Below are 12856 nucleotides of genomic sequence, written 5' to 3'. Positions count from 1 at the left end.
ACATGCATGGCTTCCAATGGCACTGGGTCACTAGTGTTTATTGATGATGTGAAGACAGAAGCAGACAGATGAATTCTGAAGTGTTTAGGGATATTCTGTCTGCTCAGATTCAGACAAATTCATCAAAGTTGATTGGATGGTGCTTCACAATACAGATGGACAATGACCCAAAATATAGTGTGTAAGCAACCCAGGACTTTTTCAAGGCAAAGAAGTGGAATATTCTGCAATGGCCAGAGTCAATCACCTGATCTCAACCCAATCAAGCATGCATTTCACTTGCTGAAGACAAAACTAAAGGCAGAAAGACCCACGAACAAACAACAACTGAAGACTGCTGCAGTAAAGGCCAGACAAAGCATCACAAAGGAGGAAACCCAGCATTTGGTGATGTCCATGTGTTCCAGACTTCAGGCAGTCATTGCCTGCAAAGGATTCTCGACAAAGTATTAAAAATGAACATTTTACTTACAGTACAGGCCAAAAGTTTGGACACACCTTCTCATTCAATGTGTTTCCTTTATTTTCATGACTATTTACATTGTAGATTCTCACTGAAGGCATCAAAACTATGAATGAACACATGTGGAATGATGTACTTAACAAAAAAGTGTGAAATAACTCTAAATATGTCTTATATTTTAGATTCCTCAAAGTAGCCACCCTTTGCTTTGTTGTTGTTAATAAAATATATATTGTTTGTTGTTAATAAAATATATTATAATAATATTATATATATATATAATAACATATTATTATTAACACACATTATATTAAATATTATATATTTTATTAACAACAACAAAGCAAAGGGTGGCTACTTTGAGGAATCTAAAATATGACATATTTAGAGTTATTTCACACTTTTTTGTTAAGTACATCATCTCAGCAACAGTTAAAAAATGTTCCCAGTGAACCATCCACAGTCAATCTTAATCAGGGGAGGCTGGCGGAGGTAGAAATTGGAGGACGGGCTCACTGTGATTAAATGTTTTAATTCATATAAATTAGAACTGTGTAAACATTATGTACAGAGATCAGCATGGTGCAAATAGTGCAGATACGGTCTTTATGGTGGTTGTGTTCTATTGGACGTCCTTTTACTATCACGACAGTTCTCCTCACCTTGTTTAGAAAGCCTGGGGAAATTGGAGGCAGAAATGCATTAGAGAGGGGGTGGAGACCTGGAACGTGCTTGCCACACTCCAAACCACTCAATAGGCAGCTCCAAATGGAACAGACAAGGTTTTCCACTGATCCCTATGTGGGTAGTGTTCCAACAACCGGGTTATAATTCCAGGAAAAAGAATGAAAATGGGGAGGGGGATGTTGTTATTCTCAAAGCATCACTTCTGCTCAAATGAGTTTATGAGTTAATTATATAATAATTTAATTTTTCAGCCTCCCCTTGTTTTAACACAGTAGAAACAGAGGTGGAGGAGGCTCCAAAACAACAAATAACAAGTGTTATAACAGTTACAACAGTGTTCAGTTCATACAGCTGCAGTACAGGTACACACTATGACAGTTCATAAATGACAAACTGCAGATGTAAATACAACTGGAGACAGGTGTCAGCGTGGGAGGTAATCAACTAACAGGAACATTGTCTAAATTAAATCAACTAACAGGAACATTGTACAAAGGTACAAAAAACTGAAGGCGGTATCTCTCTTCTTTTCTTCCGCCCCTCCCTACTTCCCTTCTCCTCCTCTTCTCTCTCAGACGGTGGTGATGGGACAGGCCAGACTGAATCTGAGGGTACGATCAATTATTAATGCTTTCACAGTATTATGAACGAGTTAATAGTGTTATCAATAAATGTGTAGTGTTATCAACACGTTCAGCGCAATCAATAAATGTAGTGTTATCAAAACGTTCACAGTGTTATCAATAAGTTTAGTGTTATCAATAGTGTTATGAACAAGTTAATAGTGTTATCAATAATTAAACAGTGCTATCAATAAGTTCACAGTGAAATATTCATGTTCATCAAATGCCTTTCCTCAGCTCTGTGAGGCCTCTTTCACACCGGCAGTTCCGAACGCCGGTTCGCGTTCGCGTGCCGAAACCTCCGAACGTTGGCGCTGTCTGGCGAACGAGCCCGCGTTCATACCCGTTCATACCAGTGTATCGTTCGCCAGACAGCCCAACGTTCGGAGGTTTCGGCATGCGAACGCGAACTGGCGTTCGGAACTGCCGGTGTGTAAGCCCTATCAGAGGATCTGGAATATTCCATACTTCAGATTTTCTTCTTTTCCAACAATGTGGAAGAGTGTGAGATCAGCAGCCCTACTCCCCACTGGGCATGAATAACCATCTGTCTTATTAAGCTGAATATGTGTGTGTGTGTGTGTGTGTGTGTGTGTGTGTGTGTGTGTGTGTGTGTGTGTGTGTGAGTGTGTGTTTAAAGAACTGAAGCTCAGCATGAAGTATCATGTTCTTGTATTAAGTCCTGGTGCTGAGGTTGCTCTAGTGGGACCAATCAGAGGAACTCTGTCTGGGTGAATAAAACCCATCTGATCTTGTGTGTGTGTGTGTGTGTGTGTGTCTAATCTGATTTTTTTTTATCTTAACTTCTAAGAAGTCAAGCTGAAGATCAAGAAAAGGCTGACTAGTGTTAACAGTGTTCAAGTACTATTCTCCTCTGTGTGTGTATGTGTGTGTGTGTGTGTGTGTGTGTGTGTGTGTATGTGTGTGTGTATGTGTGTATGTGTGTGTGTGTGTATGTGTGTGTGTGTATGTGTGTATGTGTGTGTGTGTGTGTGTGTGTGTGTGTGTGTGTGTGTTTGTGTGAGTGAGCGAGTGCAGTGTTCTCCCCAGAAATTGGAAAAGTAGCACTGTGCCACACTGTGAACATGGCGGCACCACTATGTCAACACAAGTTAAACTACGTTATCAAAGTTCCAAACGTAAAGTCTAACAAGCTTCAGCCATGTTTAAGATCCAAGGGGGTTTGGTGCTCAGCAGAGGACATAACAGCAAATATAACAGCAAAACTATTACCTGGGCACTTCCATTAGACTACCCAAAGCGAGACACCGGAGCACTCATACAATCTGCTGTTTATTGCAGAAGAAAAGGGTGACTAACAAAAAAAGGTTTTGACTTGCGTCTTCCTCAGAGTCAATAACAGAACAGAGATATGGCATGGCCATGGCAGAGCCTTGTGGTTGGATGTAGTAAGAACCTGCATATTGGTTAGAGTGAGTAGAAATGCATTAGGTGGAAGAAAACCTTCAGGGCGCTTCTCAAGAAGGTATTCTTCCACCTAATGAATGTCTACTCTCTCTAAAAGAGATGGCCCTCAAAATGAACTTCTTCCAATATGCAGGTTCTTACTACATCCAATCACAGAGCGCTGTCATGGGCGCAGGGTTTGCACCTAACTATACTAACCTCTTCATGGGTCATTGGGAAGAAAGGTTGATCAATTCCACCCATGTCATTTACATGCTGAAGTGCCCTTGTGATCGAGTCTACGTGGGTCAGACCAAGCGAGCACTCAAAGTGAGAATTGGAGAGGACGAAAACGCCATACGCAATAAAAATCTGGATTATGCTATGGCACGTCACTACGCTGAAGCAAACCACGGCTCGGTCTCCTCCCTCGAATTTATAGGCATAGAACAGGTTAAGCCATCCCCAAGGGGAGGCGACATGATCATTAACTACAACGCAGGGAAGCCTTTTGGATATACACTCAGCTGCAAGCTGCTTCTGGTGGAGTAAATGACCAACCAAGCCTCTCCTGTTTCCTATAATGATCCCTAGTCTACTCTGTACTGTACTGTGAGAATAAATATCCAGAACATGTCAATATTTGTAAATATTAATATATTGTTGTTGCTATAGACCTACATAATTTAAGACTGCTGTTTGAGATAATTGTGATGAGTCCCATTATTTATTCATATACATACATAATTATTTCTATCTTTGAAAATGGCTGACAATTATCCAATTATGTGGGTGGAGGATATACCCCCCCCCTTTCCTCTGTTGTTGACTCTGAGGAAGACGCAGGTCAAAATGTCAGTCACCCTGTTCCTCTGCAATAAACAAGCAGTGTGTGAGTGTATGAGTGCGCCGGTGTCTTGCTTTGCGTAGTGTAATGGAAGTGCCCAGGTAATAGTTTTGAAGTTTAACTACATATTTAGTAATGATAGAGTAACTATCTTTATTAAACTACATATTTAGTAATGACAGAGTAACTGTCTTCATTAAACTACATATTTAGTAATGACAGAGTAACTGTCTTTATTAAACTATATATTTAGTCACAACATTGTTGTTAAAAACAAAAGCTAAAGCGTTGTGATGTTCCTCAGTGAAGGCAGAGTTTTAGCTGGTATTTTTTGCACATGTTGACATGAATAAACGAGAGTCTGGTTTTGATGATGCAATCGAGCGCCACGCTGTTCAAACATCCTGGGTAGAACCCTGCTTGTGTGTGTGTGTGTGTGTGTGTGTGTGTGTGTGTGTGTGTGTGTGTGTGTACCTGTGGTGCGGGGTCAGAAGAACCCTGACTGGCTGGGGATGAAGAGCCTCTGGGGTGTCTGTGCGGTCAGGGGGAGAGGGGGGGAGAGGGGGGAGAGAGGGTAGGCGGGGTAGGTGTAGGCTCGAAAGCTAGAAGGCTCGTACGCTAGAGGGCCGGTGCTGGTCGGAGGGGGAGACAAGCTCCCAGGAGACCCCTCGTTCAGGAAGGAATCATCTGGAACGGAGAGAGAGAGAGAGAAGATAAAGAGAGAGAGAGAGATAAACTACTCGCGCCGTTGAGAGACAGGGTTGCCAGATGGGGCGGGTTACCGCCGAATGGGCCATTGGGTTTAGCGGACTAGTTAGGCTGTAAATTGTCAATCCCATCTGGCAACCCTGCCGCTGTTGTTCATGTTGTGTGTGTGTGTGTGTGTGTGTGTGTGTGTGTGTGTGTGTGTGTGTGTGTGTGCGTGTGTTAGTGGTGTACAGAGACATCATTATCTGTATCCGTATCTGTTCAACCTACAACATTATCTGTATCTGTATCTGTTCAACCTACAAAGTTATCTGTATCTGTATCTGTATTCGGATAGAAGACCAGAAGTGGGCGTGGTTTATACCGGAAGTCAGATTCAATCAGGCAAATGTTGTAGCTTCTAATCTAATATTCATTGGCAATGCAATGTTTGTGCCTTCAATCAATATTGGTTCAATTCATATTGGTTTATAATTAACATCATCACCACATCATCATACTGTATGTTTTATCGCTCTCTCTTTTTATATTTTTTAACTAAACTAAGCTTTGAATCCCACCACCACCCCTTTAACTGGGGGACGTTGAACAACCAGAAACTGATTTTTTTTTTTGGGGAAACTGAAAGATTCTGTTTTGCATTGGAAATAGAAATGATTTACATTAAAGATATATAGAAAAATATCCTTCAGTTGAAGGGAATCATCTTAAATTCCAATGATGCTGCATTCGCGTTTCTTGAAGTGTTAACATTACTGCAGTTCGCAAGGGAAATGTGAATTACTACTTCCAATGCGAGAGTTTCGCATCGAGGCAGCGCTGACTTGGTGGGGACGGCTACTGAATAGTGATCACTTTTCCAAAATGTGTAGTAAATGAAACGACTAGTTAGTGGAATCAAAGTCCTATGTTGCAAACAGAATGGGCATTTTTATCTTGTGACCATTCACAATGATATGAATGGATTTGAAGAAAAATAATGGCTGACGAACAGACATGTCAATGGCTTTTTTCAGAATAATAACAAGCAACTTCGGGTAGAATCTGTATGTGTTTCCATCGCATTATATGTGCTTTCCTGAATAACTTATTTGTATTCGGGTACATTCCTAGTGTGTGTGTGTGTGTGTGTGTGTGTGTGTGTGTGTGTGTGTGTGTACGTGTGTGTGTGTACCCAGGTTCCGGAAGGCGTTCTGAGCGGCCAGCTCCTTGGCATCGTCCTGGACGCTGCACACCTTGTCAGGCATGAAGATGCTCCTCGTTGGAGAGATCACCACCTAGTGGACAACACAGGCATCAACACACGGTGACCATCTCTCTCAGAGACACAGAGTCAGACAGACAGACAGACAGACACAGACAGAGACAGACATAGACAGAGACAGACACAGACATAGACAGAGACAGACAGAGACAGATAGACACAGATAGACACAGACAGACAGACAAAGACAGACACAGAGACAGACAGAGACAGACAGACATAGAGACAGACAGACAGACAGACAGACTGTCATGAATGTCTCCTGAATAATTAAATTAGGCTAACATAACAATAATGCACAACAGAAAAAGGCATGCCGCTATATCTATGTTTATAAAGCTCTCACTGGCACAGCACCAGAATATCTGAAAGACCTTCTGCTAGCATATCAGCCCAATAGAGCTCTCAGGTCTTCTGACGGTGGCTTTCTCTGTGTACCACATGTACAAAAGAAGAGATTTGGTGAGGCTGCATTCTCATTTTATGCACCCAGATTGTGGAATGCACTGCCAGTGTACATTAGGGATGCCAACCTCAGCAAATATCTTCAAGTCAAGACTAAAAACCCATCTTTTAAATATTGCTTTTAAATGACTAAATCATTAAATTATGATTATATAATGATTAAATCATTTTGAGCTGCAACGTTTGCAGGAAAATTGCTATACAAATAAAAGTTATTATTATTATTATTACTAAAACCCTGCGCACGCATTAGAGCGGCGCACGCATGTATAGCTGTTCAGTCCAATTACAATGTTTACCAATAGTCTAGTTAATAGCCTACCCGAAATAAAAACGGCCAAATACCGGTACACAAAAAATGTATGAAGGATTTGTTCGTTTGTTCTCTACTGTACTAATAGGCATCTTTAGCCACCGTGTCAATTAGAGCAGCAGCCTCGTTTTTTAGCTGCAGGTTCTGCCACACTTGCAAGTGTCGAGGCTGTCTTCCATAGGGAGAGGAGACCAGGTTTCCTTTACCAGTCAGTTAACTCTGCAAAAGTATGGCCCACACATCTTTTGCCCAGCGGCAATGCCTCAAACACACCCAAGTAAATCTCAACCTCAGACTCTTGGAAAACAGGGACCAATGAAATGTGTTAACTCACATCAAAACCTGAGGATCACTGCCCGCCAGCGTTAGATCCCATCGCTTATGGCTATTCCTACACTAGCAATGGAATGGAATGGACTTTATTTGTCATTGCTACAGTACAGGTACCAAACAACGAAATGTAGCCTTCAATGGCTAGGCTAGGCTAAAAACAAGTAGCCTAGTAGCCCAACTGTAAACACAAGTTGAATGACATCACTCCGCTCCACAGCAACCCCCCCCGCCCCCCCCCTCCAAATATATTCTCATCGGATCTACACGATTCAGGTAGGTCACCTATTTTGGATTCAAAACGGCGAATTTCGCCGAAAGGTGAGCGATTATCATGCCTGACAGACACAGAGACAGAGACAAACAGAGACAGAAAGACAGACAGACAGACACAAAGACAGACAGACAGACAGACACAGACACACATTCAGCCAGCCAGCCAGAGAGCCAGCCAGCCAGACAGACAGACAGAGAGCCAGCCAGCCAGCCTGACAGACAGAGAGCCAGCCAGCCAGACAGACAGAGAGCCAGCCAGCCAGACAGACAGACAGAGAGCCAGCCAGCCAGCCAGCCAGACAGCCAGACAGACAGACAGAGAGCCAGCCAGCCAGCCAGACAGACAGACAGACAGAGAGCCAGCCAGCCAGCCAGCCAGACAGACAGACAGAGAGCCAGCCAGCCAGACAGACAGAGAGCCAGCCAGCCAGACAGACAGAGAGACAGCCAGCCAGAGAGGCAGCCAGCCAGCCAGACAGACCTTGTATATGAGCAGCAGCTCGCCGTCCCGCCCGGGGGTGGAGTAGAGGTGGTACTCAGGCAGATCCCAGCTGTTCTTGTGGCAGCAGAAGTCCAGCAGGGAGACGGCAGAGCAGAACTGGCCTGGCTTCAGAGAGTGGAGGCTGGTGGGAGTCAGGCTGGCCCCGGGGAAGATGGGATACACACATCTCTCCAGGTCCACCCCTCCTCCTCCCTCTCTTCCTCCTCCTCCTCCGATGAAAGGACTGCCCTGGCGGTGAGGCATGCTGAAAGGCCGAAGTGGGGTCCCCCCCTCCATCCCCCCTCCTCCTCCTCCTCCTCCTCCCATCCCTCCATCCTCTCGATAGAGGAAGCCCACTCCTCGTCCTCCTCCTCCTCGTACTCCTCCTACTCCGTTCCCCACATCGCCGTACGGCCCCACGACTCCTCCTCCGACTCCTCCACCCCTTGCGACCCCCATGTAGCCGCGGTTACCGAAGCGCCGGGTGCCACCGGCGCCATCTCTGCAGACGGGCTTGGCCTTGACGGGCTTGGCCAGGGTGACCTCCACCACGGCTCCGTCGATGAGCGCCCCGTTCATGTGGTGCAGCGCGGCCAGGGCGTCCTCGCGGCTGTGGTAGTGGACGAAGGCGTAGTCCGTCAGCTTCTTGACGCGCTCCACGGCGCCCGGCTTGAAGCGGGAGAACTCCAGGCGCAGGGCGTCCTCCGACGTGGCCACCATCAGGTTGCGGACGTAGAGGACGCGCACGCGCACGTCCTTCTCCGGCTCCGCCCAGTCCACCTGGATGGTGTGGCCCCACAGCTGGAAGGTGCCTGGAGGGTGGGGGGACACACACAGGGAAACACACACATGAACACATGAACACATGAACACAGGGAAACACACACATGAACACACACACATGAACACAGGGAAACACACACATGAACACACACACATGAACACAGGGAAACACACACATGAACACAGGGAAACACACACATGAACACACACACATGAACACAGGGAAACACACACATGAACACAGGGAAATACGCACAGGGAAACCACACAAAGGGAAATACACACACAGGGAAACACACACACACACAGGGAAATACACACAGGAAAATACAGACACACTCGCGCGCACACACGCACACACACAGGGAAATACGCACACACGCACAGGGATGGACACAGGGATGGACACACAGGCACGCATGCACGCATGCACACACACACACACAGATAAATACACACAAACACAGACAAACAGACAGACAGACACAGACGGACGGACAGACACACACACACACACACAGGCATACACACATAAAGGTTTTAGGGAGGACAGTATTACAGGCATCTTGCCACAGTGATGCTTCATATGTGTAGCTGTAGTACCCCCTAAAGGAGAACTGAGGAAGTGTTGCTATCTGCTCAGGTGTCACTGACAGAGGTGTGTGTGTGTGTGTGTGTGTGTGTGTGTGTGTGTGTGTGTGTGTGTGTGTGTGTGTGTGTGTGTGTGAGTGTGAGTGAATGAGTGTATTTGTGTGTGTGTGTGTGTGTGTGTGTATGTATGTGTGTGTGTGTGTGTGTGTGTGTGTGTGTGTGTGTGTGTGTGTGTGTGTGTGTGTGTGAGTGTACCGTGTATGAGTTTCCTCCGGGCCATGGCGGCTGCCTTGTGGGAGTTGTACTCTACGAAGGCGAAGCCGCGGTTCATAGACTTGTCTGAAGCGTTGGGGCACACGATCACATCTACTACCCCATCTGTTACCTGGAGAGAACACACACACACACACACACGCACACACACACACGCACACACACACACACACACGCACGCACATACACACACACACACACACACACACACACACACACGCCGACACACACACACACACGCACACACACCGTCACTGACATCAACCTAAAGGTGTCTGATTCAGACTAGAATGGGGTGCAGCAGGAAGACTGGGTGGAGAGGCTCTGTACTAGATGGAACTGGACTACAGAATGAACCCATCCTGCACCAGGGCTGCAGATTGTGACCATGTGACGTAGTACCAGGTGGTCGCACCAGGGGGGTATTCCATCAACATCACTGAAGGAAATTCTGAGCTTATTTTAGTAATAAATGTAAATAATAAAATCCAAAAATCTAGCGACATTGATGGAATACCCCTCAGGTGAAACACTATCTGAGAGTGCTCATTGGCCTATAATGACCTAGAACATGTTTGATATTTATTCATTCAGAGTGTGTGTGTGTGTGTGTGTGTGTGTGTGTGTGTGTGTGTGTGTGTGTGTGTGTTTGTACCTTCTTCATCTCCTCCAGTATGTCCTCCTTCCTCTTCTCTTTGGGGATGGAGCCGATGAAGAGCCTGCAGTTGTCCTGACTCACACACACGCCGATGAACTTCCCTGGTCTAATCTGATGGCTGTCCAGCAGGTGGATGGCTCTCTGGGCTGCCTCTCTGGGGTGGGGAGGACGACAACGTTGTGTGTGAATGTGTGTGTGTGTGTGTGTGTGTGTGTGTGCACCTGGTGGTGTACATGATGAAGGCGTAGCCCCTGTTCTCTCCTCTGAACTCCACCATCAGTCTTAACTGTGTGTGTGTGTGTGTGTGTGTGTGTGTGTGTGTGTGTGTGTGTGCACCTGGTGGTGTACATGATGAAGGCGTAGCCCCTGTTCTCTCCTCTGAACTCCACCATCAGTCTTAACTGTGTGTGTGTGTGTGTGTGTGTGTGTGTGTGTGTGTGTGTGTGTGCACCTGGTGGTGTACATGATGAAGGCGTAGCCCCTGTTCTCTCCTCTGAACTCCACCATCAGTCTTAACTGTGTGTGTGTGTGTGTGTGTGTGTGTGTGTACCTGGTGGTGTACATGACGAAGGCGTAGCCCCTGTTCTCTCCGCTGAACTCCATCATCAGTCTGAGCTCGTAGATCCGTCCGAATCTCGCAAACACTGGCACCAGCTCATCCTCAAACATGTCCCTGGGGATCTTACCCACAAACACCTCACACCCCCGTGGAGGAGGGGGGCCCTCCCAACCTGGGGAGGTGGGGGGGGCAGGGAGGAGGAGGGAGGAGAGAGGATGGGGGAGGGAGGAGGGGGGAGGAGAGAGGAGGGGGAAGGAGAGGGGAGGGGGGAGGAGAGGAGAGGAGAGAGAATGACAAGGGATGAAGGGGGGAGTGTGAGAGAGCAGGGAGGAGAGAGAGAGAGAGAAGGGGGGATGAGGGCGACAGGGGGGAGGGGGAGGGAGGAAAGATGAAAGAGGGAGAGAATGAGATTAGGGTGTGAGGGTGAAAGAGAGGAGGGAGGAGAGAGAATGACAGAGAAAGGAGGAAGTGTGAGAGAGAGGATGAGAGAAAGAGAGAATGAGATGAGGGTGTGAGGGTGAGACAGAGGAGGGGAGGAGGGGAGAGGAAGCAGAGTAAATAAAAAGGGGGAAGGGGGAGAAGGGAGAAACAGGTGGGTGGAAGAGAAAGAGAGTGAGACAAGAAAAGACATCATGTTACAGAAGTGTGTGTCGGCCTAGGTGAATTTCACATAGTAATAACACTGTTATAACACATTTGATTAGATGTTCTTATTCAGCTATAATGGGAAGACTGATAAACACTGTATGTGAAGGATTTGAAACACACCCAACACAACAAGCATGCGCACGCACACACACACTCTCACTCTAAATGAATGTGCAATAACACTATGTGCAATATGACAATCCTAGGGTACATAAGGTTCAGAGAATAGGAAATGTTAGAATAGGTATAGCATAGCATAGAGAACAGCACAGTGTTTTATTTGTATAGTATAGTATAGTGGATAGTGTACATAGCCTTTATTTATGTAAACCAGCTCTTTTCCCTTCTTTTTTTTTTTTTTCCTAGCACCAGGGGAGCCCCCCCCCTCCCAAATTTCGTTGTTTGGTACCTGTACTATATCAATGACAATAAAGACCATTCATTCATTCATTCATTCATTCATTCACTCACTCTCACTCTCACTCTCTCACACACACACACACACACACACACACACTCTCCTCTCGCACACACACACACAGACACAGACAGACACACACACACACACACACACACACACACACACACAGACACACACACACACTCTCCTCTCGCACACGCACACACACACACGCACACACACACACACACACACACACACACACACACACACACACACACACACACACACACACACCTGGAGGAGGTCCACCGAACTTCCTCTGTCCGTTCTCCTGGACCATGTCGTAGCCGGTCTTGTCCATCAGGTCCAGCAGCGCGTCGTTGGTCGAGCATCTCTCCGTCATCTCATCACCGCTGTCCCCGTCCATCACTGCCTTTACTCCCTAACTACCGACGGGAATGACCGGAGGAATAGTTTTCAGCGGTGTGTTAAACATTCACGTTCATGTGGACGTTTAGGTATTAGCTAGGTAGCTACTACCGGCTACAGGCATGTAAACGGAGGTAGAACCTTATAGCATTCTAAGCTCACGATGTGGAATACAGTAGTTCAAAGATAGTAAAATAAACGTCATTATCAACGCATTGTCCACACAGTCGACTCACAAAGCGAACGGTTCATGTGGTTAGCTTAGCAATATCTGATTGACCTGCTTATCGACATGGTTTATACTACTAGTCACGTGATTACCTTGTTAAACTACAGTAGGTTAAAACTGTTTTTTCATTCAAACCTTTATTTAAACTCGTAAGTTACTGAGGTTGCCCTCATTTACAGTAGCAACGAGTGACACACAGACACAGACAGACACGGCTGGTTATGTGATTACGTACACTAGCCTTATAACAGTTATAACATAACTAGCTAGGCAGATGCTAGGGTTATGTGGTTACCTTGTTAACTACAGTAGCTTATTATAACTGTTAATAACTCGTCATTATAACACAACTAGCTAGCTAGGTAGCTAGCGTCATCTCCGGTGCTCCGGCGGGAATACGCGACACGACCTGGCTTTCT

General features: G+C 46.1%; 1 protein-coding gene across 1 annotated transcript; it reads right to left on the bottom strand.

Annotated features, from left to right (window-relative positions):
- Positions 1 to 4514: 4514 nt before the first annotated feature.
- Positions 4515 to 12206, bottom strand: LOC308172808 (putative RNA-binding protein 46; the record flags this gene model as incomplete). The annotated part of the gene is made up of 8 exons (XM_080547757.1): positions 4515 to 4714; positions 5910 to 6012; positions 7865 to 8676; positions 9494 to 9623; positions 10167 to 10323; positions 10391 to 10420; positions 10732 to 10900; positions 12074 to 12206. 8 exons carry the CDS (start codon positions 12204 to 12206, stop codon positions 4515 to 4517), a joined length of 1734 nt encoding a protein of 577 aa, XP_080403883.1.
- Positions 12207 to 12856: the final 650 nt, after the last annotated feature.

This window comes from Nansenia antarctica, assembly GCF_963989245.1.
Source record: "Nansenia antarctica genome assembly, chromosome: 17".
NCBI classification, from domain to species: Eukaryota; Metazoa; Chordata; class Actinopteri; order Argentiniformes; family Microstomatidae; genus Nansenia; species Nansenia antarctica.
This window is presented reverse-complemented; position numbering and strand designations above follow the sequence as displayed.